At 48.7% G+C, this 23,226-nt stretch overlaps 2 protein-coding genes and 1 long non-coding RNA gene across 6 annotated transcripts in view; 1 reads left to right on the plus strand and 2 right to left on the minus strand.

The window, feature by feature from the left end:
* The window catches only part of SMIM11 (small integral membrane protein 11), a 26,811-nt gene extending 21,215 nt beyond the window's left edge, over positions 1-5,596 (minus strand). For 2 of the 4 annotated variants that reach the window (XR_010749335.1, XR_010749334.1), the window contains exons 1-3: positions 5,525-5,596; positions 2,024-2,107; positions 1,308-1,408 (exon numbers count right to left, since the gene is read on the minus strand). Coding sequence is in view for 2 of the 4 variants with exons in the window: in XM_066370272.1 (XP_066226369.1) it covers positions 1,308-1,319 (12 nt within the window). In the remaining 2 variants the exon portion in view is untranslated. Of the gene's footprint in view, positions 1-1,307; positions 1,429-2,023; positions 2,108-5,524 lie in introns of those variants that run through there. The other 2 variants (XM_066370272.1, XM_066370273.1) reach the window with 2 other exon arrangements.
* A 118-nt stretch (positions 5,597-5,714) lies between these two features.
* On the plus strand, positions 5,715-16,667 carry LOC136395451 (uncharacterized). Its single transcript, XR_010749336.1, has 4 exons — positions 5,715-6,654; positions 15,512-15,698; positions 16,185-16,459; positions 16,585-16,667. It is a non-coding gene; the product is annotated as an uncharacterized lncRNA (long non-coding RNA).
* KCNE2 (potassium voltage-gated channel subfamily E regulatory subunit 2) lies at positions 16,475-22,996 on the minus strand. The gene is made up of 2 exons (XM_066370271.1): positions 22,885-22,996; positions 16,475-16,868 (listed from the first exon to the last, which is right to left on the minus strand). Exon 2 carries the CDS (start codon positions 16,854-16,856, stop codon positions 16,485-16,487), a length of 372 nt encoding a protein of 123 aa, XP_066226368.1. The 5' UTR covers positions 16,857-16,868; positions 22,885-22,996; the 3' UTR covers positions 16,475-16,484.
* Positions 22,997-23,226: the final 230 nt, after the last annotated feature.

The following is a 23,226-nucleotide window of genomic DNA, read 5'->3' on the forward strand; positions in this document are numbered from 1 at the left end:
TCTGAAGCTGGAAACAGGGAGAGACAGTCAGACAGACTCCCGCATGCACCCGACCGAGATCCACCCGGCACGCCCACCAGGGGGCGACGCTCTGCCCACCAGGGGGCGATGCTCTGCCCATCCTGGGCGTTGCCATATTGCGACCAGAGCCACTCTAGCGCCTGAGGCAGAGGCCACAGAGCCATCCCCAGCGCCTGGGCTATCTTTGCTCCAATGGAGCCTCGGCTGCGGGAGGGGAAGAGAGAGACAGAGAGGAAAGCGCGGCGCAGGGGTGGAGAAGCAAATGGGCGCTTCTCCTATGTGCCCTGGCCGGGAATCGAACCCGGGTCCTCCGCACGCTAGGCCGACGCTCTACTGCTGAGCCAACCGGCCAGGGCCTCCAGATCTTCTTGCAATAGAAACCTAGCAGGTGTTTTTGAACAAGGAAATGTTTATAATAGTTGAAAAAGTACATAGAAGATCCTAAGTTTGAAACCACACACACTAGACTTACATATATAAAAAAATACACCAAAATTATTCATAGTACCTCTCTGGATAGCATGACGATGCATGCTATTTGATTTTCTACTTCTCAAAGAATCTCCAATAATACACAATTTAGTGGCTGTGCTGCTACCAGCCTCCAGCTCACCCCACCCGCTCCAGGGATTTAATGTGACACGAGAGACACTCCTCTTCCACGATGCTCGGCTAGCAGGCTCCTCTGCGCTTACCCTTGAACTTCTGCTTCCAGCAGCTGAATCTAATGTCTTAACAGGGCTCAGTTGTGTTTACTCCCAGCCAGGTTAAGCTATTCTTGATGTTAAAGTAGATCATTTATTTAAACACAACACTTTTGAAGTATGACTCTGTAAAAAAGATTGTTTCTATGAAGACCAAGGTGAATACTTTCAATGCATTTTCAAGTTTGAGTTAAAAATAAACAACAACAAAACTTGTGGGCCACACAAATGTAAAAGATCAGAGGAGCGAAGCATAGCAATACAGAAAGATTTTACATGTAGACTGCTTCATAAGACCTTAATCCGCTTGAAAGAAACCAGAATGTGAAACTGGAGGTGACTTGAAAGGCATGGGTTTTGCAAGAAAAGTGAGGCAGACCTGAGGTCGGCGGATGCCCTTAAAGAGAAGGCCTAGCCTTCCTTCAGAAGTCTGGTAAGTATACACTTGCATGCCTTAACTTAGAGTAGAATATTAACTGTTATTATGATTCCCACTTGAATTTACTTTTTGTTACTCTTGAGTTTTTACAATCAGAAGAAAGAAGATAAACCCGAGCCATCAATGTTTAAAATTATCATCACCTTCCAGTTCATGCTGGACCAACTGTGAAGTCACTCCTGGTCAGTGGAGGCCCCGGACAAGCACATGAGGAGGAGGAGCTGGGAGGTCAGGCCCCGTTGGTCTGCAGGGAAGAGAGGGAACTGGTCAGCTGGGGTTGCTGGGCAGACCACCTCTCAAGGCCTCTCTGATGGAGAGAGAGGGCACATGAGCAAAGAGCAGGGCAAAAGACAGGAGGGGCAAGTGTCCCCAACAACGTGACCCAGAGCCTGTGGCCAGCAGACACTGGGTGAGGGCCGAGAAGGCTTGGCTCTTGCCGAGCAGAAAGATCTCGGCTGATGGAGCCAGGCGCGGGAGCACAGCCCCAAGCAGAGGTGGCAGTGCTGCTCTAAAGGGGACACGCACTCCCATCCCATTCATTCACCTGGGGACCTGAGAGCCCAGGTTCAAAATCGGTTCCCGTCCACCTCCCACCCTGAACAAGAGCTGGGCTGTGGGTGAGTGACTGTTTCTCAGGTCCTCTGGGTGTTAATTCAGCAAATTTAGGTTTTTAAAAACTGTCTGGAGGGAGGGAGTAAATGACAGGGAAAAAACTGTCTTAAGACCCAATTCCTTCCGAGAATTCCCTCTAACATGAGGGGGACCCAGGGGAAGTGAGGCAGGACAGGACAGGGACACAGCCGGAGCAGACTCTGCTCCGAGGCCTCATCTGTCACTATTTTTACACTGTGACACACACCTCAAGAGTCAGGAGACTTGAGCTCTGGCTGAAGAAACCACCTGCTCCGGTAAGTGACTTCCACTCCTGGGGCCTCGGCCCCATCTGTAAATGAAGAAAGGAGGTGTCAACTAGATGTGCTCTTTCTGAAATTCGGAGACTTACAGCATAGTGATCGTAGCTGCCCTTCTCTGTGCTCAGCTGTGCGAAAGCGCATTTGGGGCACTAATCATTTAGTAATCACACCAGGAAACACAGAGTTTATGTAACATGGCCAGGGTCACACAGCGGAGACCCAGGACTCCACCCCTCCATCTGGCTCCAGAGTCTCACCCTGCTGCAGGCAGAGAGCTGTGCACTCGAAAATCACAGGGATGCCTTTCTTTAAATATACTTACGATTGAAATTAAGAAAAACAGCAGAAAGTTTCACAGGCCTTTAGATGGAGATAAGATGAATCTGAAGAAAGATTTTTATAAAAGCTTTCACTTACAAAGCACCTAAACAAAAAGTTCAGACCTCATCTAGGCAAGGTCACCTTGAAAACTAGCTAGCAGCCAGCACAGGATAGCCAAGTTTTCCCCATGATGTTTTTTCAAAGTGAGATAAGTTAATGATAGGATTTTACACCACACATCTGTTTAAATGAAATGACAATGATTGAAAGTGCTCATTACCTTCCTGTAAGACGGCCTTTTTGACTTTAAGTGGCAGCAAAGTCTGACCAGCATTGAAGAAATGCATTCCTAACATTTTATAACCTGTTGCTAGAATTCCCACTTTGAGTAACCTCTAATAATCTCAGGGATTAGCCATGTTGTAAATGAAAATAAAATGTTTAGGGTCATGTACATTTTATTCTTACAACTCCTTTGAGTTGTGTACAAATATAGTAGGTGAGTTTGGCTGTTCCCCACTATATACCTGATGAAGTGATGTAAGACACTGACTCCCAAAGTCAAGGACAACAAATAGGTTTAAAAACTTATGGGAGGAACTAAATTCCAGTGGTCTGGCCCTCTGGCAAACACAGACACACAACATTGTCAATTGGTTCTGCAACTTGAAGTGAAACGCCATAAAATGAAACCAATTTTATAAGGAGGCTAACATAAACAAGAGTTAAGTTCCTACAACATGATCCTGGCTGGCTGGCTCAGCGGTAGAGCATTGGCCTGGCGTGGGAAAGTCCTGGGTTTGATTCCCAGTCAGGGCACTGGAGAAGCAACCATCTGCTTCTCTCACCCCTCCCTTCCCCATCTCTCTTTCTTTTCCTCCCACAGTCATGGCTCCAATGAGCAAATTGGCCCCATGCACTGAGGATGGTTCCACGGTCTCGCTTCAGATGCTAAACTAGCTCAGTTGCACGAGCAACAGAGCATCAGCCCCACACAGGAGTTGCATGCATCCTGGTCAGGGTGCATGACAGAGTCTGTCTCTCTGCCTCCCTGCCTCTCACTTGATTAAAAAAAAAAAGTTCCTACAACATCTCATCAATGTCATAATGCAACAATGAATAAGATGACTTGTTGGAGGATCTGTTGTTGTACTACACTTGCTAGTGGTGTGACAAGTCACTTAGCCTCCCTTAAGCCTCAGCTCCCTCATCTGTCAATTCTCCTTCAAAACTGATTGTAAACACTAAACAACACACTCAGCACATGGAAAGTACCAAATGAATAGCAATCATTATGGTTATGAGAAGTACCTCTCTTTCCTTCCATTAACGGTCATGCCAAGCTGGAGAACATACATAAGTGCCATCCGGGGCAAAATGCTGTCTCTCTAAGACAGCAGGGAGGGTATAAAGAAAACCGAACCAGAACTGGCATCTGGACTCTATTCTTGGTGGCACCAGTGGCAAGGCATGTGACCCGGGGCAAGTCGTTAACCTCTTTGAACCAGTGTTCTCATTTTAAAAATCAGAATCCAAACAATAATGCTGGAACTCTGGAATTTGGAAGACACCATTCTCTCTGATATCACAGAATTAGATAGTAGAACTCTACAGGCAGCTGCCTTGACTTTTTACTGTAGAGTGATAAAATTCAAGCTCTTTAGTAAAGAAACATTTAAAGTCAACCTGCAGACTCGCCTATGGTGGGGCAGTGGATCAAGCATCGAGCTGGAATGCTGAGGTTGCCAGTTTGAAGCCCTGGGCTTGCCTGGTCAAGGCACATAAAATAAGCAACCAAGGAACAACTAAAGTGAAGCAACTATGAGTTGATGCTTCTTTCTTCCCCCACCTTCTCTCTCTATAAAAATCAATAAAATATTTAAAGTCAACCTGCATATAGCAGAAGGGGTACGGTGAAGGTGGGCGAGAAGGCAGGTAAGATTGTGCAACTCCTTTTCACCTACTGTCTCCACAGTTTCCCTATCTCCCTTAATTACATGCTCCACTCGGCCGCTTTGGATCACCCTGCAGGACTTCAGCAAATGAGAGCTGAGAAAGCTAAAAATACCAGCAGGCTGGCTGCTCTCTGGCCAAATAGAGAACTAATGCAAAATTAGAAACAGGAGGCAGCTGCTATCTGAGGGTCAAACTGCAAAGCCCATAAGATGGGGCATTTTCTGGACATAAAGTCAATGTAAGAAGTGCAGGCAATATTCAACTTTCCCTGGAACTATTCAGTCTTAGCTTAAAACTCAAAAATTGTGGCTTAGATAGAAATAGTTCTATTTTCTTTACTGTAAAAATATCCTGATTTTTTTTTTCCTTTGCCGGATTTCTCGAAAAACAAAACTAACTACTCGCTGGTTCTGGGTAGGCCGATGAAAGCAATGTGGGCAAGGTATTGTCTGGAATCTACTTCCTCTTCTTGGCACACCCAGCAAATTTAGGGATGGTCTCTCCCGCTTAGCGTCCAAACTCATCCTGGCCACTAATGACGCTGTATCCTTAATCTGAACGTTCTGCAGCTGTTCCCAGTCTCTACCCTTTTAACAGCCCCTCAACCAACCATCTGAGTAGGTGAGGGAGGAGGGGGTTCCAGGTGAATCCTGGGCATTACGTGGTCGACCTCTAGGCCCCACTGCGGGTCAGCGGGGGTCCCCAGGGCCAGAGGGTCGCAGTTCCTCTGTAACGCAGCCAGGGTCTTCTACGGCCCGAACTTGGGAAGCAACACCCGCCCCGCTCAAACCCCAGGATTAGGAAGGACTAGGGCAGCCACTGCTTCCCCCACCCTTGCACAGAACAGGGCGTCCAGAACATTCTCTCGTCCCCCAAACTCCTCGGAGACCAGCAGCCCCTGGCAGCACCAACTCCGGGCCCCTCCCGGGCCGCGTGCCACGCCGCACCCGGCCCCTGGACGACCTAGCCAGGTAGGCACGCAGATGGGGGCCGTGGCGGCCGTCACCCTCCGCTCCCCACTCGGGGAGCCGGCGCCCCGCGGCCACGGGCCGACTGGCGGGCACCCTGGAGGGAGCGTGAACGCGGGGCCGGCCTCCGGACACCCCAGCGCCCTAAAAAGCCCCGAGATTCGGGTCAGGATCCCGCTAATTCAGACTTCACACACTTACAGATCCAAGCCGCGGAGGTTGCTCCGCCCCGCGGGTGTGCAAACCAGGACTCCCATAATGCGTCGGGGAAACTCCACGTTCCGAAATGCCCCGCTCCGCGCGCCGGCGCAGTGGGCCTGGACCACCTACTGGGCGCAGGGGGCGGGGGGCGAGGGAGGTCCGGCTCCTGCCCCAGTTCTGAGCTTACCTGAGCGGAAGAAGGACAGAGGAGCGAGCGTCTCCGGGTCCCTCCGCGCTCAGCTGCCCTGCATTCCCTGGATGCTGTTCGCTACAATGTGCCGCGGAGGATCCTGGGATCCCCCGACGTTTCCAAATTTAGTTTTCATCTTCTCTGACAAAATGCGCGCAGTCCTTTAGGACCGCGTGGGTGCCCCGGCGCTGGGTTCCCAGGTTCACGCGTGCAGAGCTGGAGCACACTCAGCCCCGGACCACGGGAGCCCCAAGGTGACGGAGTGCCGGTCTGAGCGCTGCTCACCCCTCGGCGGGTTGAGACTGACGCCCGGGGAGAGGACTGTTCGGTGCAAGGAGTCGTGGAGACGCAGTGGCTCAACCTGACCCCTGTGACTGCGTGGTGCAGAAGTGTAGGTGTTAGGGAAGGACAGCCCTCGGGGCAGGGAAATGGTTCTGTCCAGCCAAGTTTTCCTGGAGAAAGGAACAAATCGCTACGTTCTAAGCACTTTGAGGCTCAGGTCTAATGGAAGTCTCACCAAGCCTGCAAAGGACGGAATGTAATTATGACCATTTCACAGATGAGGCAAATGTAGATAAACACAAGGACGTTAAGGGAACCTGTCCAAGACTAAACGCCAGCGTGTCCAGAGCTTACACCGGACCCGGAGGTCTGGACCTAGCAGTCACGCTTTGTTCCCAAATCGCTCCTGAGCTCTCAGCACTGAGTCGGATGCAGGTCTTCCGGAGCCAGCGGACCAAGCAGAGGGCGCTCTGAAAGCAAACGCGGGTGGGAACGAAAAACACGTTTGAACTGACATTTTTCGTTTGGGGTCGAAAGTGCCAAGCTTGGATTTGGTTAGGACTGAAACGAGTGGCGAACCGGGGCGGACGGTTTCCGCAGCTGCATATCCAGAATTCTTGTAAAGATCCCTCATTTCTCCCGTTCCACCAAAGTAAAGGTGGGTGATAGCCATCCATGTCGGTATTATATACTTTCAGTGATGACAAAATGTACTTAATTAAGAAAAACTTAGATCTCCCCTACCCCCCTGCCCCCCCCCCCGTTTGTTTCATGCATCAAAGATAAACAAAACTGGTGATCTAGTTAAGGTGTTAAGGATCAACTTGATGTAGTCAGTATTGCCATAGGCAGAAAGGTCCAGCATGAACTAAATTCAACTTCAATTGAGGCAGAAGTAACGTGCATGGCATTTTAAAGGGAGAATGAGGGAATGGGGACACTTGAGCAGAATTAAGACAGCAGCAATTTACAAAAAGCACGGCATTGGTCAGTCTAATCTGGACTTATTAACAGGCAATTATCTGGAGGAGAACCAGCTTCTATCTTTATGACCTAAGGCAGTGTTGCAAGCAGAGCAAGGTAACCCACCAGGCAGGTAGAGTTCACCTCCTTGAACTTTGCCATTTCAAAAACCGGACAGTTCTGGGTGGTAAAAAATTTACATCCCAAAAGTAGAGACAAAGGAATATAATCGCAAGGTTTCTAAAGTAACTGTGTTAAAAGGGGATCTGGGGGCTGATTTTCCTATCAGGTTTGTACTGGAACAACCTGGCAGGTGGAACTTTCTCAGGGAGGCACTACTTGAAAGCCGGCTGGAGCCTGGTCTGTGGTGGCGTAGTGGTCACCGTGGGATACTGAGGTCCCTGGTTTGAAACCCCAGGGGCACATATGAGAATTGATGCTTCCTTCTCCTCCCCACTTCTCTCTCTCTCTCTCTCTCTCTCTCTCTCTTTCTCCTCTCTTCACTAAGATAAATAAAAAAATTTTAAAAAGAGGGCTGGGGTCATCTTAGGGATGCAGCCTTGAGCTGCTAGACACTATGCTAGTGTTTGGTCAAGTCTCTTAGTGTGACAAGAGGGCTCAGAGGAGCCTGACCTTTGCCACCTGGAGGAAACCTTGCATCCCCTTCTGGATTCAGCCCCAAGGCCCAGATTTTTTGTAGCCTGAGTCACTGCCTTGGGCACGTTAGGGTGGATGTTCTGTGTGCAACAGCATTTCTGGGTTTCTGATCTGAGGAAGGGAGCCACTGTTGCCTTAAAATAGGAATATCTTCTTCTAACACTGTATTTAATGCTTCTGGTAGTGATGCCGGAGGGCCCCTGTGGCAGCCAAGTGCGGCCACAACTCAGCGACAGTGTCCAAGTTCTTGTCACCACACAGGAAGATATTCAAGAGTGAGACAGAGATTTAGCAAAGCATAGCTGGTTTATTAAAGTGATTGTACACACTCAAGGGGGAGGAGAGTGTGGGCAGACTCAGAGAGTGAGTTGCACCGGTTGGGTCTGTGTGGAGATTTGTATTAGCAGGGTGGTTGTCGGTGCAGTTCGTCTCAGTCCCTCCTCTCCAGATGGTGGTGGGGTGATCTGGAGGAAGGAGAGCAGCTTCGAAACTGCGACATAGGTCACCATGGCTGCCAACTCTGGCTGAAGCCGGTTTTTGTCTCAACTGAAATTGGAAGGGGAGCAGCAGGGGACAGGTGTCTAGCCACAAGTCACATCTGCAGTGTTTGAATGTGGAAGGAGAGGGGAGGGGTAGAGCCCAGGGCCTCTGTTCCCTATGCTAACTGCCCTGCCTGCCTCAAAAATGCCCCCTGAGAGACTTTGATCCCATCATCCTATGGGGAGATGAAGGACCGAAGGTCAGTCTTCTGTAATTGCTTCAGGCTGAGATTGCGTGTAGACCCTGCCTAGCCTGGGATCAAAAATCTCTCTCTGCCTGAGCTAAGGGCTGGAGCCCTATGTCCCCAGGATGTTGATGCATGACACTCTTGAAGCATCTTTTTTACGTGAAACTGTTGTAACCTGGAAGATACAAACTTAACGAAGAGATTAAAAAGGCATGGGCCAAAGACAAGCAGTAGCAAAATAGCAGGAGAGATTCACTGCACAAGAGCAATTGTATAAAGCTTATTTTACTCTGCTCTCAGCCTTCTCTCTGTTCCACCTATCAAATCCTCTTAACTTCCTCCTCCTGCAAATTCTGCTGTCCTTCTGTCTCTTTCCAATCAGCCCTAGATATTCAGAAACAGTTTTAAAAAGGCAGAGGAGATCTCCTGAGCATGGCTTTTAAGGTCTATAATGACCGAGAGGAACAGAAGGCAGGCAGAGCCCAAAGAGAGCAGGCAAAATACCAGCTCTTGGCATACGCCCTTAAAGGCTCCAGTGCCCCTAAGGGGCTTCATAAGACTCCTGTCCCCCCAAAATCTAAACCGCAAGGACTCTTGTCGGCTTGCGGTCCTCAACATTATAGGGTCAAGTAATGGTAAAAATCAGGTCACAGAGGGGACGACTGAGCTAACAGCGTTCCAGATGGAGGCAGCAGAGGGTTTTCCTGGGTAAAGGTACGAAGCATTCTGCCTGAGCACAGAATTACTTTAAATGTCTTTTTAAAATTTGTCTTATCTGTTGAGTTTTGGTTTTTTTCTGGGTTGTCTTTTAAAGAGTAACTTTAAGACCCTAGGGGCCCACATGTGTAGTTGTTCTCCTTTTGTTTTCTGCAAAGACTTAGGATTTTTTTTTTCAAGATCAGCAGTTTTCAACCAGTGTGCCATACCAAGCCCTGCCTGCTGCTCCCATGGCAGTGAGATTGCACTGCCTACCACCCTGGATCCATCCACTGAGAGCAGCGATTTCCCACCGTGTGCTGCGGGTTTTTAAAACATGCAATATGTGAGGTATAGTGCGTGTTTTAAAAACTCTTGCGGCACACAGGTTGAAAATCGCTGCTCTCAATGGATGGATCCAGGGTGGTATGCCATGTAATTTGACTGCATGTCAGTGGCTAGCAGGCTTGGTATGGTCGTTTCTATTTTGGTGTTAACTAGTCCTCTGGGAAGCCCTCTTTTTATGTCTTGAGAAGAACCCAGTCCCCTGTGGGATATGCTTGATTGATCGGGTGGAAGGACTTGGTTGCCACATTTTGGAGGGCCCGTCGTGCCTGTCCCAGGTTGGAAATATATTTGAGTTGCTCCTGGAATTCTGGGTAAAAGTATGTGTCAGAGGTTTAGCAGGGTCTTTCGTATAACATCGTGAAAGGACCTGGCTGAGTTTGATGTGGGAGCCCCTGTACCTTAAGAGGACTATGGGGAAGGGATGGAGCCATGTATTCTGGGTCTCTTGGCATAATTTTGCAAAGATTTTCTTTAAGTGATGATTAGCCTTCTTTTATTTTTTCTGAAGATTGAGGTCTCCATGAGCTATGTAATCCTAGGGAGAAAGTAAACAATCTTGGAGGCAGCAGCTAAGGAATGAAGTAAAAAATTTTTTTTTGCGGGGGAAAGCTGTCTGTCTACACCCAGTGAAGGTGAAAACCGTAGCTGTTAAGGGCCCCATGTGTTCCGTTAAGACCAAGTAGGTGGCTTTTGTGTCAGTTTTTAAAAAAATCAACATTACCTGCTACATCATGAGTCACCCAGCCTTTTTGGTAGTCACGAGATGTTTTTCATGTGGAGCCACCAGGAACCCTGGGCCCCTTCTGTCTTTCTCGCTTAGGGCCGTCATGGGTTCAGGAATCCCTTTCTCTCTTAGAGCCGAGGACAGTCCCTCTCCTAATGATCTGGCTAGTTGCAAAGAGGGCGAGACCCAGGTGGCTCTTTCCTGGGGAGAGGACACCAAGGTCTCAGGTTTTGGAGACCCTATTCTAGTGTACTGGCTCACCACACGCAAAGCAAGTCCCCTGAGGGGTTCCCGGCATTTCCCTTGGGTGACCTGGAGGCTGCAGGGTGCCAGCGATGGCGACAGCTACTCTTTGAGCCAGCAGTTGACCTGTCTGGGCTCATGCTAGGTCCTTTCATCCCTTTCGTTTTGGTCTAGAGCAGTGGTAGTCAACCTGGTCCCTACTGCCCACTAGTGGGCGTTCCAGCTTTCATGATAGGTGGTAGCAGAGCAACCAAAGTATAAATAAAAAGATAAATTGAACTATAGTAAGTTGTTTTATAAAGATTTATTCTGCCAAACTTAGCGAAAATCCGACATAAAGTACTTGGTAAGTAATTATTATTATATGCTTTAACTGGCTGTAACTCTGCTTTATAAATTTTATAAAGTAAAGTTACTTCCCTAGTTTATGAATCACCATTACCGTGAAACCGGTGGGTGGTTAGAAAATTTTACTACTAACAGAGATACAAAAGTGGGCGGTAGGTATAAAAAGGTTGACTACCCCTGCTCTAGATAATTGAAGACTCTGAAGGCCAAATCCAGTAACCGAGTCCTTGGGGTCCAAGGGCCAAATTTAAGTTTTTGTCACTTTTGCCTGATAATCTGGGCTGGATTGGCTAATAAAATGTTGACCTAATAATGCTTGTCCTTCAAGGGCACAGGGGTCTATATTGGTGTACTTGCTAATGGCCTCAATCAGTCTGCCCTAAAATAGAGTAGGATTTTTTTATTTTTGTGTGTGTGTGTGTGTATTACCTCTTTTATGTTTTTATAGGTGACAAGCTGGATGATACACTTTTCATGTTGCTTATGCGGCAATCTGTCATACAGTGTGTGGTCTTTCCTCGCAAGGGCTGCCTGTCCCACCTGGGAGTTCCAGGCTGGACCTTGGGGAGCTGCAGTCGCCCTCACTGGGTGTCGGTCCAGTTGGGCTGCCACCATTCCCTCAGCCTATGCCTGAGCCGCTAACCAGATCCTGCGTTTTTTCTTAGGAGTACAGCAGGTGGATAGGCCAATATGAATGGCTCTCTAAGCCAGGTCAAAGATGTCAGAGCTTAAAACTCATCTGTAAACCAACCTGGGTCCTCTGAGGATCGACCCATCTTGGTTTTACCTTGGGCGAGGTCAGTCAGAGCTAATGGGACGCGACCCATTGTGGTTCTCGTTTTTCCATTTGTGACCTCGCTGAGAGATCACAGTTTGGTGGGGTCTGGATGGTACGACGTGCCCTCCTGGTGTGTCCTGCGGGGCTGGGTTTCACAATTTCCACGAGAGGTGGAGGGTGTAGAGGTGTATAAGAGGAGGCAAAGCCAGAAGTGTCATAGAAGGTGTTGAGGAGGAAGTATTCAGGGAGCCCTGAGAGGGTCCTGTTCTCTGTCCTTCTCTCCTTTTATTGGGTGTGATGGGGGTGGTCCCAAGAGGGAAAGGGTTGTCTAGGACAGTGTTTTCTTTCTTTTTTCCCCTCTTTTCCAGGTGAGAGGAGGAGAGATAGACAGACTCCCAAATGCACCCCAACAGGGATCCATCCGCCTATGCTCACAACTGAGGTATTTTTAGACCTGAGGCGGAGGTTCCACAGAGCCATCCTCAGTGCCCGGGGCCAATGCTTTTGAACCAATCAAGCCATGGCTGTGGGAAGAGAGAGAGAGAGAGAGAGAGAGAGGAGAGGGAGGGGTGGAGAAGCAGATGGTCACTTATCCTATGTGCCATGACTAGGAATCAAACCTGGGACATCCACACACTGGGCCGATGCTCTACCACTGAGCCAACTGGCCAAGGCTAGAACAGTGTTCTTCAACTGCTGGTCTGTGGACTGGCACTGGTTCACCAGAAGTGTCATGCCAGTCTGCAAAATAGTCAACCATCCAGGTGCTTTTTGAAGATTACAGACCTAATGATTACAGAGTAGTCTTCATAGAACTTCTAGGTGGTTAATTCTATCACAGATTGGCACAAAATTTCTGGTGGAACAGCACCAGTCCATGGACAAACACTGATCTAAGATGTCTAGGTTTTACCGAAGGGAACTGGTGGGGGTAGAATGAGCATAATAAATTTTGCAGGAAGACCTTTTTTTCTGGATCCTGATATAATTCCATAAAGATTGGACATAGGGAATTTCTGTCCTTTTCTTTGGGGGGGGGTGTCAATTACAGAAACAGTCTAATTGCAGAATAGTATTGTAATTTAGTGTCTCACCCTCAGGCCAGGTTCCCCATTCCCCAATTTGTATAGTGGCCAAGCATTATCATACAGGAGAATGAGGGGGCTTTTGTTTGTTTTAAACAACCTAACTTGAAGTCCTTTCAGTTGGTTAAGTTGTAGCCTAATGGTGATTCCTCAAGATTGGACACAGAGTTTCCTGTAATGCCTGGGGAATGAAGAGGGTGTGCACCAGTGAGACCCTGTCCTGAGGACAGACTTACCAACAGTCACAGCAGTGACCAGCTGCTTTGATGATGGACTTATTCCACTCAGGCAGGGGACTTTGAGGGTGCACTAAGGGTCCAAACCTATGAGGAAGGGCATCCCCCATACCACTAAGTCTGGCCAGCTTGTCCTGGGCATTCCTGGGAGTGACCAGTGTGATCCTAAATCCTACCTTGGGCCCAAGGCTCCCCACCTGGTGAGGATTTGTTGACCTGTCTGGCATAGGGAGAGGAGTGAGGAAGGAGGGCTCTGGAGGGGTTTGGTCCATGTTAACCTGAACTTTGCCCTGTCTTCCTTTGGGGCTGATAGAGGTTATGGCCAATTATTAAATCTGGGATGCCAAGGTGGGTGCCCCATGCGGAGGCTTCGCTCCAGTTACAAGCCCAATCATGGAGGTTGCCACCATGGTCAGTAAGGAAAGAAAAGATAGTCCAGGAACTCAGGCAGTTAAGGATCAGTCTGGAGAGACTCCCCAGTGACCACAGAATAAAATAATTTACTGTAAGAGTGACAGCTTACATTCAGACCAGGTTCTACTCAATCTCATTTGCTCCCCAAAAGGAAGGTGAGGGATATTCACGTAGTGGCAGGAAACAAGGTAAGAACAAGGACACGTGTCTCAGAGTAGTGAGGGAGCCATGTAAATTATAATGGAGGGGTCCTGGAATGTGTCCTTGAGATAACAAATGGACATTGAATGGACCTGTTCAGCCTTCAGGCTACATGGTGGTCCAACACAGCGATTTTCAATCCATGTGCTGCGGCACACCCATGTGCCACAAGATTGTTCAAACATGCAATACCTGGCCTTAAATAGTCAATGTGCATGTTTGAACAACTCTTGCGGCACATGGGTGTGCCATGGCACACCAGTTGAAAATCGCTGGACTAGATCAAGGGTGTCCAGTCCCCAAAAGAACAGACAATTCCAAAAAGATTTGTGTTTGTAAAAGGCAGAGATAAAACAAAGCATGTCCACATGGACTGACTCACCAGTGGTTTCAAGTGGGCAGACAACTCACTCCTCTGAAGTTCAGGTCCACGTCTCCTCAGGGCAAAGGTGAGGGAAGGGGGCTTGAGAGAGGCCCAGGGGGAGACATACAGTCAGAGAAGAGCGAGAACAAGACACGGGTTTCTGGAGACAGGATCAGGGGTTAGCCTGGGACAGCTGCCGCTGCCTACTGCTCCCCTCGTTGCATGTCTCCCAGGCACCGCTGTGAGAGGAAGGTGTGGTTGGCTCACCAGAGCTGATGCCAGAGGGCCCCCAGGGAGGCTTCAACCCAGCGACAGTGTCCAGGTGCTCATCACCACGCAGGAAAAAATTCAAGGGCGAAACAGAGATTTCGTAAAGCATAGCGGGTTTAGTAAAGTGATAGTACACACTGAAGGGGGAGGAGAGTGCGGCAGACTCAGAGAGTGACGGGTCTGGGAGGAGATTTTTATTCATGGTAGGCAAGGGGAGGGAGGAGGGTGGTTCATTTTCTTTTTTTTTGGTATTTTTCTGAAGCTGGAAACGGGGAGAGACAGTCCGACAGACTCCTGCATGCGTCCAACCGGGATCCACCCGACACGCCCACCAGGGGGCGATGCTCTGCCCACCAGGGGGCGATGCTCTGTTGCGACCAGAGCCACTCCAGCGCCTGGGGCAGAGGCCAAGGAGCCATCCCCAGCGCCCGGGCCATCTTTGCTCCAATGGAGCCTCACTGTGGGCGGGGAAGAGAGAGAGAGAGGAAGGAGAGGGGGAGGGGTGGAGAAGCAGATGGGCGCTTCTCCTGTGTGCCCTGGCCGGGAATCGAACCCGGGACCTCTGCACGCCAGGCCGACACTCTACCACTGAGCCAACCGGCCAGGGCCGGTTCGTTTTCTTTGATGCTGTGCCCAGGTTAGTCGTCAGCACAGTTCATCACAGTCCCTCCTCTCTGGATGGTGGTGGGGTGATATGGAGGGGGGAGAGCAACTTTAAAACTGCTACATAGGTCACCATGGCTGCCAGCTCTGACTGAGGCTGGTTTTCATTGGTCTCAACTGTTTCTTACCCCAGAAAGTTGGGAGGGGAGCAGCGGGGGACAGGTGTCTAGTCAGAAGTCACAGCCGCAGTGTTTGAATGTGGAAGGAGAGGGGAGGGGTAGAGCCCGGGGCCTCTGTTCCCTATGCTCACTGTCCTGCCTCAGTAGCATGATTGCATGCTTGTTATTAGGACGTAGATACCTGGTACGCATCTCACTTCAGATAAACCCTGTAGTCGATGCAATCCATCCTACAAGCAAGCATGCCTTGAAGAAGGGCTCCCTTTTTGAATTTTGTCTTAGGGCCCTGAGCCTTGAGGTGCTTGCTGCACCCATTGCTCCCCTGTGCTGAGTAGATGGGGAGATGGGGAGGGGGGAAGGGTAAGAGAGGCCTCATGCGCCTGTCTGGCCACTGAGTGCCTGCTCTGAGCCCCTGAGAGAGTAGCCTGTGACCTGAGTTAGGCCTGCCCTCCTGTCCCTGCTCCTTCTCTGCCCACTTTGTGTCCATCTCTGTTGTGACCTTGTCACATCATGTTGTCGTGATGTTTAAGTTTCTGACTTACTCCTTGCTGAGTGGGTTCCTCCAGCTCAGGGAGTCCCAGTCACCTCTACACTGCTGAGGTCTAGGCCAGTGACCCAAGTAGACAGAGGTTAAATGTTGCTTATTAGTGAATGAAGCCACCTAATCTGTGGACTGCAGATGCGTCATCTATCAATGAAACTGTCTGACAAGAATACAAGGATCTCTGAGTGCCTTCCAGACCTCGCCTTCTGTGAGCTCGTGAACACCATGGTACCAAATATTAAGCAGCTGCTGTCTAACTTTTCCACAGACATCGGCCATTCAGACACTCCTGTACTTTTTGTCTTTTCAAACGTGAATAAAGGTAAGTAATTGTAAAGAGAAGAAAATAAAAGTGAATGAAAAGAAAAGGTTGTTTATAAAGCAGTGTCATACCTTTTATAACTTTCTCCCATAGTAACAAGGATTTTTAAAAGTTAGTGTTCTGTAAAACTTTAAATGTTCCTTAAAAATATGTTTGTACTGGGTGGTTCTTCAAGATTCTACTTGTCTGGTGTGGACTTGTCGCCCTGTGAAATGTTTGTTCTGTCTTCAGACTTCCAAATAAGTTAAATGCCAGGAAAACAGTACACATAATTCCTATGAATCTGTTTGTTTTCACTTAAAACTCTACATTTATGACTTAACAAGTGCTCCTATGTCAGTCCAGTGAGCAAGCGCTAGATTTTGAACCTCTGGCTTATATACCCTATCTACAAATTGAATTAGCCACATACAAAATAACGTTTCATGAGAAAGAATATTCAGTGCCTATAAACCTCCCCTTCCTTTTCTCACTGCCCCTGCCCAGACACTTCATGTCCAGCCGGGCTCTAGGTCCACCGTTGACACTGATTAAAGTGACATCTCCACTGCACAGAAAGTAAAAGAAGTCTTCAGCAGAGAATTCTGTTCCAATGCGCAAGCATCAGGCGCTAAGATGCAAACACCACCTGTCTTAGTTGACCAACCACATGGTCTCTGTGAAAGTCTCAGCGAAGAGCAAGGGACGTAGTGTCTTCTGAGCAGCGGACAGTTTGGATCTGCTCCACGGTGCAGGCGTGCCTTCCTATCTGGACACCAGAGGTCAGCTTCCTGCCCTTCCCGCTTGTCAGGGAGACATCTTGAACCCCGCCGCGCCAAGGTTCTCGTGGATGGTGGCCCTGGGGTCCTCTAGGTTTAGAATCTGACTCTTGTACTTCTCCCTCCAGTCGTCCACAATGTACTGGTGATAGGGGTCCTGGGAGTGCTCTTGCCTCTTGGACTTCACCGTGCTCACCAGGATGGCCACGACGATGAAGGAGAACATGCCAATCATCACCATAAGGTACAGGATGACGTAGTAGAAGTTCTCGGCGTCAACCTTGGCTTGCAGGGCGTCTTGCTCTGCCGTTGTGTTCCTGCGCCAGTTGTCCATGTATGTGATGAAAATCTTTCTGAAGGCATCTTCCAGGGTCTGTGTCAAATTGGATAAAGGAGGCATATCTCCTTCCTGCTGCAGAGTAAAGAGTAAAAGTACATGAACATGTTTTTTTTAGAAGTGGCCCTTTCCACATTTGGCTACACTGAGGGATGGAGGGAGGGGGTGTGTGAGGGGAAAGTCACGTGATTACTTCTTAACCTGGCTGGTGAACAGCTGAGTGCTTATTTTGTTTTTCTTTAAACTTTTCATATGCATTTCTTGCGTGCATGATATCTGACAAAAGTTTAATGGAAGAATAAAACTATATATAATGTAGGGAGGAACTCACTATAGAGATGCACTATGGCTCCCACAGCAGAGGCTTCTGGGAAGTGGTGTGCTCTCTGTAATTTCTCCCTCTGACTCTGTAGCCTCATGCTGGGCTGACTGCTCAGTAAGCTGGAAGCTGGGATGCTGCCCTCAAAGAAAAACATTGTGTCTCAGGAGGAGGGTTAATGAATGTATAGAGTGTAGCCACTGCCGGATGTTGTCTTTTAACTTAGGATTGTTCTTTCTAGTGGTGTATGTGGCCACCCATCATGTGGTTGTGCTATTAACACCCTATGAAAAGGGGACCCTGTTCTGGGATGGGTGTGGATTTCATCCTGCCTGCCACCACGGGAGCAGCTGCTGTGCTCACGCAAGGAAGTGAATCCAGTTAAAGCGCTTATGAGTTTGGATAAGGCTACGTGCCAGTTCTTTGGAATCGAACCTGAATATAGACGTTTAGGGCTTTCCCCCAACACATAGTATGACCCCAATTTATATATATGTATAAACTGTATACACACACACACACACACACACACGCATGTGAAAATGGTGAAAAGATGGCAAATAAATCGTTCAAAATATTAGTGGTGGTATACTTAAAATTTTTTAATTTTTGTACTTTTCTCATGTTTCACATTTTCATCAGTATTCTTGCATTACTTTGTTTTAAAAGAGATGAGTAACCTCACAGTAGTTAGTATAATACCTTGTTCATAACAGGCATTCAACAGACGTCTGTTGACTAAAGTGATGGCTCATGTATGTTCTGTGCTTTTAGGGAATTAGTAGGGTTGAAGTTTTCAAAGGGAAATTGATGGCCTTCAGAATTTGTGTCATATCCTATGTCTAGGCAGTGCTTTTTCCGAGTATACCAAAGAGATGGCTGTGGGCATCCACATTTGAAAGAAGCATTTTAGGTGAGTGATACAGAGAAGCACCTGAGAGATGGTTCATGTCTCTCCCACCAGCTCTCCTCTGTGCCCTCACTGTCACTGCCCAGCCTCTGTGTGCCGCTCACCAGATGACGCCGTGTCACCCGCAATGCAATGCAGTGCCTCTCAGACCATCTCCTTGGGGTCACTCCTGCCCCCTCTCTGCCCTGCACAGCACTCCATGTGGGTCTTGAAATTTCAAAAGGAAAATGAAACCATCTCATTGCCTTGATTTTTAAAATAATCTCAGATAAAATCCTAATTCCTTTGGGCTTACCTGGCCCGGCTGGCACTGGCCCCTGCCCACCTCACTGGACACTCCACCTTCCTGACCATCTGTCTGGTCACACGGGCGTTTCTACCCTCCAAGTCAGTAAACGTTCTCCTGCTGCATGAAGTAGGCATGTTCTGGTCCCTCAGCCTATAATACGTGTGTCCTCCTCTTTCCCCTGCCCCCACCTTTCAGTCCCAGCTCAGTTGTCCCTACAGAAACCCCTGCCCTGCTCTCCATCGTTCCCCACCATCACCACTTTTCTCTATCCGTATCTCATCATTTCTGTTCCAAGCACTCTTTGTAACATGTGGTAATTATGAGTATATATCGCTGGTGTGTGTGTGTGAGATTATTGGTTTATGGTCTCCTCTTTCCCACTCAACTGTCATCTCCAAGAGGGCAGGGCTCACATCACTGTTGGTCTAGCGAATGCCCAGCATGGAGCCTGATACACAGTAGCACACGATGGATGTTTGATGACTGAGTTAACGTGCCAGGCACTGTGACGTGGGCAATGCGGAGATGATGAGCATGAGGATTCTGTGTGGAAGCTCAGTGTAGCAGCAGAGGTGCGTGCAAACGACAGTACAAGGTGCAGAGAGTAGTTGCAACAGATAGGAACAACGTGATCGGGAGCGCCGAGAACAGAGCCAGAGCCGAACATGGCTCGTGGATGTGGCAAGCAGGTGTGAACAGAGCTGGAGGAATGGAGGCAGGAAGGACCCTGTGATGAGCAGGGACCTGCAGATCCTCCAAGTTGATAAAAGCCCAAACAACCGAACAGTGGGTTTGACTATGCCCTCTGAGAGCAGTGTCTCCTCTCTCTAACGTGTATCTGTCCTTCCCTCAGGTGGAAAGGAGTGTTTCAGATCTCCCCCCTGCCCCCAGGGAGGGGCTCAGATAAACTTCCTGGACTTCCCCCTATAGAACACGCCTTCCCAACATTTCCCTCATTGAGAATTAATGTAACTAAGATACTATGTTTCTCAACCTAATGTTTTAAGTTCTGTTATTCAAAGAGCTCTCAGATCCTTCTCCCTCCCACCACACAAAGTCTAGTGGTTTGAAAGGAAACTTAACAAATAGATAAGATTGCCCTAAAGTACACACCAAGCACACTTCCTTAGCAATACAGCAGAGATGTGCTTTTTCCTTAAAATAATAGTTCACTGTGAAAAAGTATAGCTAGGCTGGTTTTCATTCGACTCAAGACTTCACCACTGACCCCTTAACCCTTGAAGAGACAAGACCTATACTCATTTGGGGGGAGTTCACGTTAGTTTAATCGCTCAGAAGACAATGGCCCCTGCCCTCTGTGCTAAGTCAGGTTTGTCTCATAGAGGAGAGAGGGCAGGAACAGGTCACCTCCCTCGGTTTCTTCTAGCCCTCCCCCACAACTTCATCCAATAACGAAAACCGTCATTTTGGCAGCTTGTATATTCCCCCTGCTGCACCTCTGCAGAGAATTCTGTTTCTTTTTGTGAAGCCAAATTGAAAAATGGGTAGAGCAAAGCCCTAGCACTGTATCTCAGTTGCTTAAGCATCGTCCCGATACACCAAGGTTGTGGGTTCCATCCCCAGTCGGAGCACATACAAGAATCAACCAATGATGCATAATAAGGGGAATAAGAAGTCCACCCACCTCACTCTTTCCCCCACTTCCTCTTGCTCTCTCTCTCTCAAATCAATTTTAAAAAAGTTTATATAAAACTTTTTGTTAAGACATTGTCCATGAGCATATTGAAATAAAATAATTTAAGGTTAAAAAGGATGGGTAGAACATAGAACTGAAAAGGAACCTGAGGTAAGTTTACAAACCCAGGGCTGGGGTGGGGTGGGGGAGCGCAGAGGAGCCCCTGGGAGGGGTGTGAAGAGTGGGGAATCCTGAGCACCTGGACCAGGGGGACGGAGAGGGAGAAGCAAACCTCTGCCGGGCAGGGGATTCAGTGCCTTGTGTGTTCTTTCTGAGGTGCTGCCAAGGTTGGAATCTCTCTATGTCCATTTTTGCATATTGGACAGTGCATCTTTGAAGCAATCACAGCGTGCACTGGGCCACGAGTGGCCGGTCTTGCACCTGGTCCCCCCAGAGAAGCGGTGGTTTTGCGGACTCCTGAGTGGCCAGAGCTCCTGTGATCACTGGGCCGCCCAGATATGCCTTCCAACTTGGGTTCTGTCAATGGAGGAGCTCCTTTGAGAGGAGGAAGTAAAGGCACCCGTGCTCTACAGAAAGGACAACAGGATGGCCATGCTCACTGCCAACACTGTTTGGTGAATATCTTCATCAAAGCAACTCATTAGCTTTTAGGACCTGTGAAGAATCCAGGCTAGGGCTCTGTTGTTAGTCCCCTGTTCCTACAGGGGACTAAAAGAACCCCAGACACAGGAGAGGCTTCTTCCCAAGGTCATCCAGGACAGGGGACTTCAAGGGGAGCCTCATCTTGCCGCTGGACAGGACGGGGCACTTTACATTAGTGTGGGGGTGGGGCGGAGATAGTGAGAGACCAAGGAGGCCGCCAGGGCCCTCTAAGTGGTCTTCCCTGAATTGCCCTGTGCAAGGAGAAGGGAACACAGTGGCTGCAGGACGGAGGGGCCGAGTGCCCTCTGACCCACTCACACAGATGGCACTACGCTCTTGTCATCTCAGAAACCCCAGCTGGGGAACACATCGTCCGCAAGCAGGGCTCCAACCTCGGAGGCTGGCCTAAGCACTCCCTTTCCTGGGCTTCCTCTGCAGGCTGCCAGGTCTGTCCATTTTCATTTCTCACTGAGAGTGTGCCCATCCACAGGGTCCTGGAGACCACTCTCCGACAGGGGGCCATCCCCTCCACTTGACAAAGGAGGGACCCGAAGCTTAGAGAGAGCCCATCACTGGATCCAGAACTGCAGGAGAGCCCAAGCTGCTGGAGGGTGGGGACTGCTCGACTCCCCTCTGATCGTAGCAGATTCCCTGTCCCGTGCACTGTGCGATGCAAATGGAAACTCCAGCAGTGATTTTTCACATATTTACGGGGCAGGGAAAGGGAAGGGTTCTCAGGTCTCTTGAAAAATGTAATAATTTCATTTTATTTTTTTCCCTGAAAAGTGTACATAGGCACACATAATGTTCTCCATTCTGTTTTGGGGGCCTCCTGGGCCCCCTAACGGCCATCCAAGAATCTCTGCAACAATCCACGAATCCAACAATCCTTCAGTGCCGAATCCACGAATCCACGGGAGCCGGCTGGGTTGGTTTCAGATGCGGGCCTGGCAGAGTCCCCGGCCTGAGAGCTAACTCTGCCGGTTGTTTGTTTGGCCCCCAACAGGGACAAAGGCCCCCTGCTGAGCAGACCAGGAGGTGCCTTTCGATAAGACTTAATCACAGAGTGGGAAGGACCCCGGGGATTAGGCCTCCTGGCCAGGCTGAAAAAGTCAGGTCCAAGGTGAACCTCCTTCTTGAACCCTAACTGGCTGTCTGTTCCCTAACCCCAGAAACCACCAAATCACAGCGTGTGAAAGCTATTTCACTGACGGACATGCAAAAACATTCAAGTAGGTTTACACTGCTGATACCCAGAATTACCCTGTAAGTGAGAGACATTGGCCATACTTGGGAGACATCCTTATTTCTCTCCTAAGAAGGACACCATAGTGGGTATTTACTTTAGTAATGTGAAAGCAACCATCATCCATGTTCTGTTAAACCATGTAAAATTGCCATTTATATAGGTTAAAATGGCCAAACATTGGCAATTTCATATGGTTCAACCTAGTATAAAGGGGAACCTACAAATTTTGGATATTTTCAATAAATAGTTATTGCTCAAAACAAACAAACCAGGGCATGCCCTTGGAGATGTTGGAGGCTGGCCTGCTCACATGGCAGGTGGAACTGGAGTGCACAGAACCTTAATCACCTAACCAAGGTCACCAGGCTTACATGCTGGCCACAGAGCTAGGACAAGAGACCCGCCACCCAGGTGAGTGCCCAGCATCCAGCCTGTCTCAGCGGAAGCCACACCTTCTAATACCTCCCCACTTGCATTGTCTGTGGCTGGTCAGCTCAACATGGCAAAAGAAATGAGACCAAGACCCTGGTTTAAGCTCACATAGATCAACAAGTTGTTCCCTATCTTCAGGATACATAGTGACCCCGTTTCCAGCAGTGCCTGTCCCAAACATGTGTAATTCCATATACAATGAACTGAATTACACGATGAGAGAGGTGATACCCACTCAATCCCCAAAGCCAAAGTTCTCTTTTCTTAAGAGATGGGGGATGGTTAGCATTGCCTGGGCCTACAAAAGGCAACAAAGTCTTTCGTTTTTTATATAAAGAATAGAAAAAGGTATGTTATCTATGTTTACCATGAGACTCCCATTAAAAAAGTAAATTCAAAAATGTACATCCAAAGGCAATCACCGGCAAAACGAGGAAACCATTACCAAAAACAGGAGGAGACAGAGAAAGGTCAGGAATTATTTTTTAAAAATCACTCCTTTTATCATTTTCTGGCAAAGAAAAATAGCTTCGTTACATAATTTCTCAAAGAAGTAAATAAAAATAAATAAAGGCTTTGCAATGGAAACTTACCTGGGCAGCACGTGAAATCCTTGCTGCAAAGCTGGGCTTTGAACCCTCTTGCTGGGTTGGCGAGCTCCGAAGTATTGTGCGTAAACCTCAGCCTACTGGGCACCCTCAGCCTGCAGCCAACCGAGCCCTTGCCAACTGCAGTCTGCAATCCCGGGCTCTTATGAACCCCTAATGTTTAATCTAATCTTACGTGGAAAGTTAAATACTGACTGGCAGTGGGAACTCACCTTGCTGCCCGAGGGGGGTGTGCCTGCTGGCCGTCTGGCAAAGGGCACACGTTCCCTCTTCAGGCCCCGTGACGCAGGCTCCAGTCGGGGCAATGCCCGGGTACCATGAGCTACC

Source organism: Saccopteryx leptura, chromosome 2 (assembly GCF_036850995.1).
Source record: "Saccopteryx leptura isolate mSacLep1 chromosome 2, mSacLep1_pri_phased_curated, whole genome shotgun sequence".
Taxonomy (NCBI): Eukaryota; Metazoa; Chordata; class Mammalia; order Chiroptera; family Emballonuridae; genus Saccopteryx; species Saccopteryx leptura.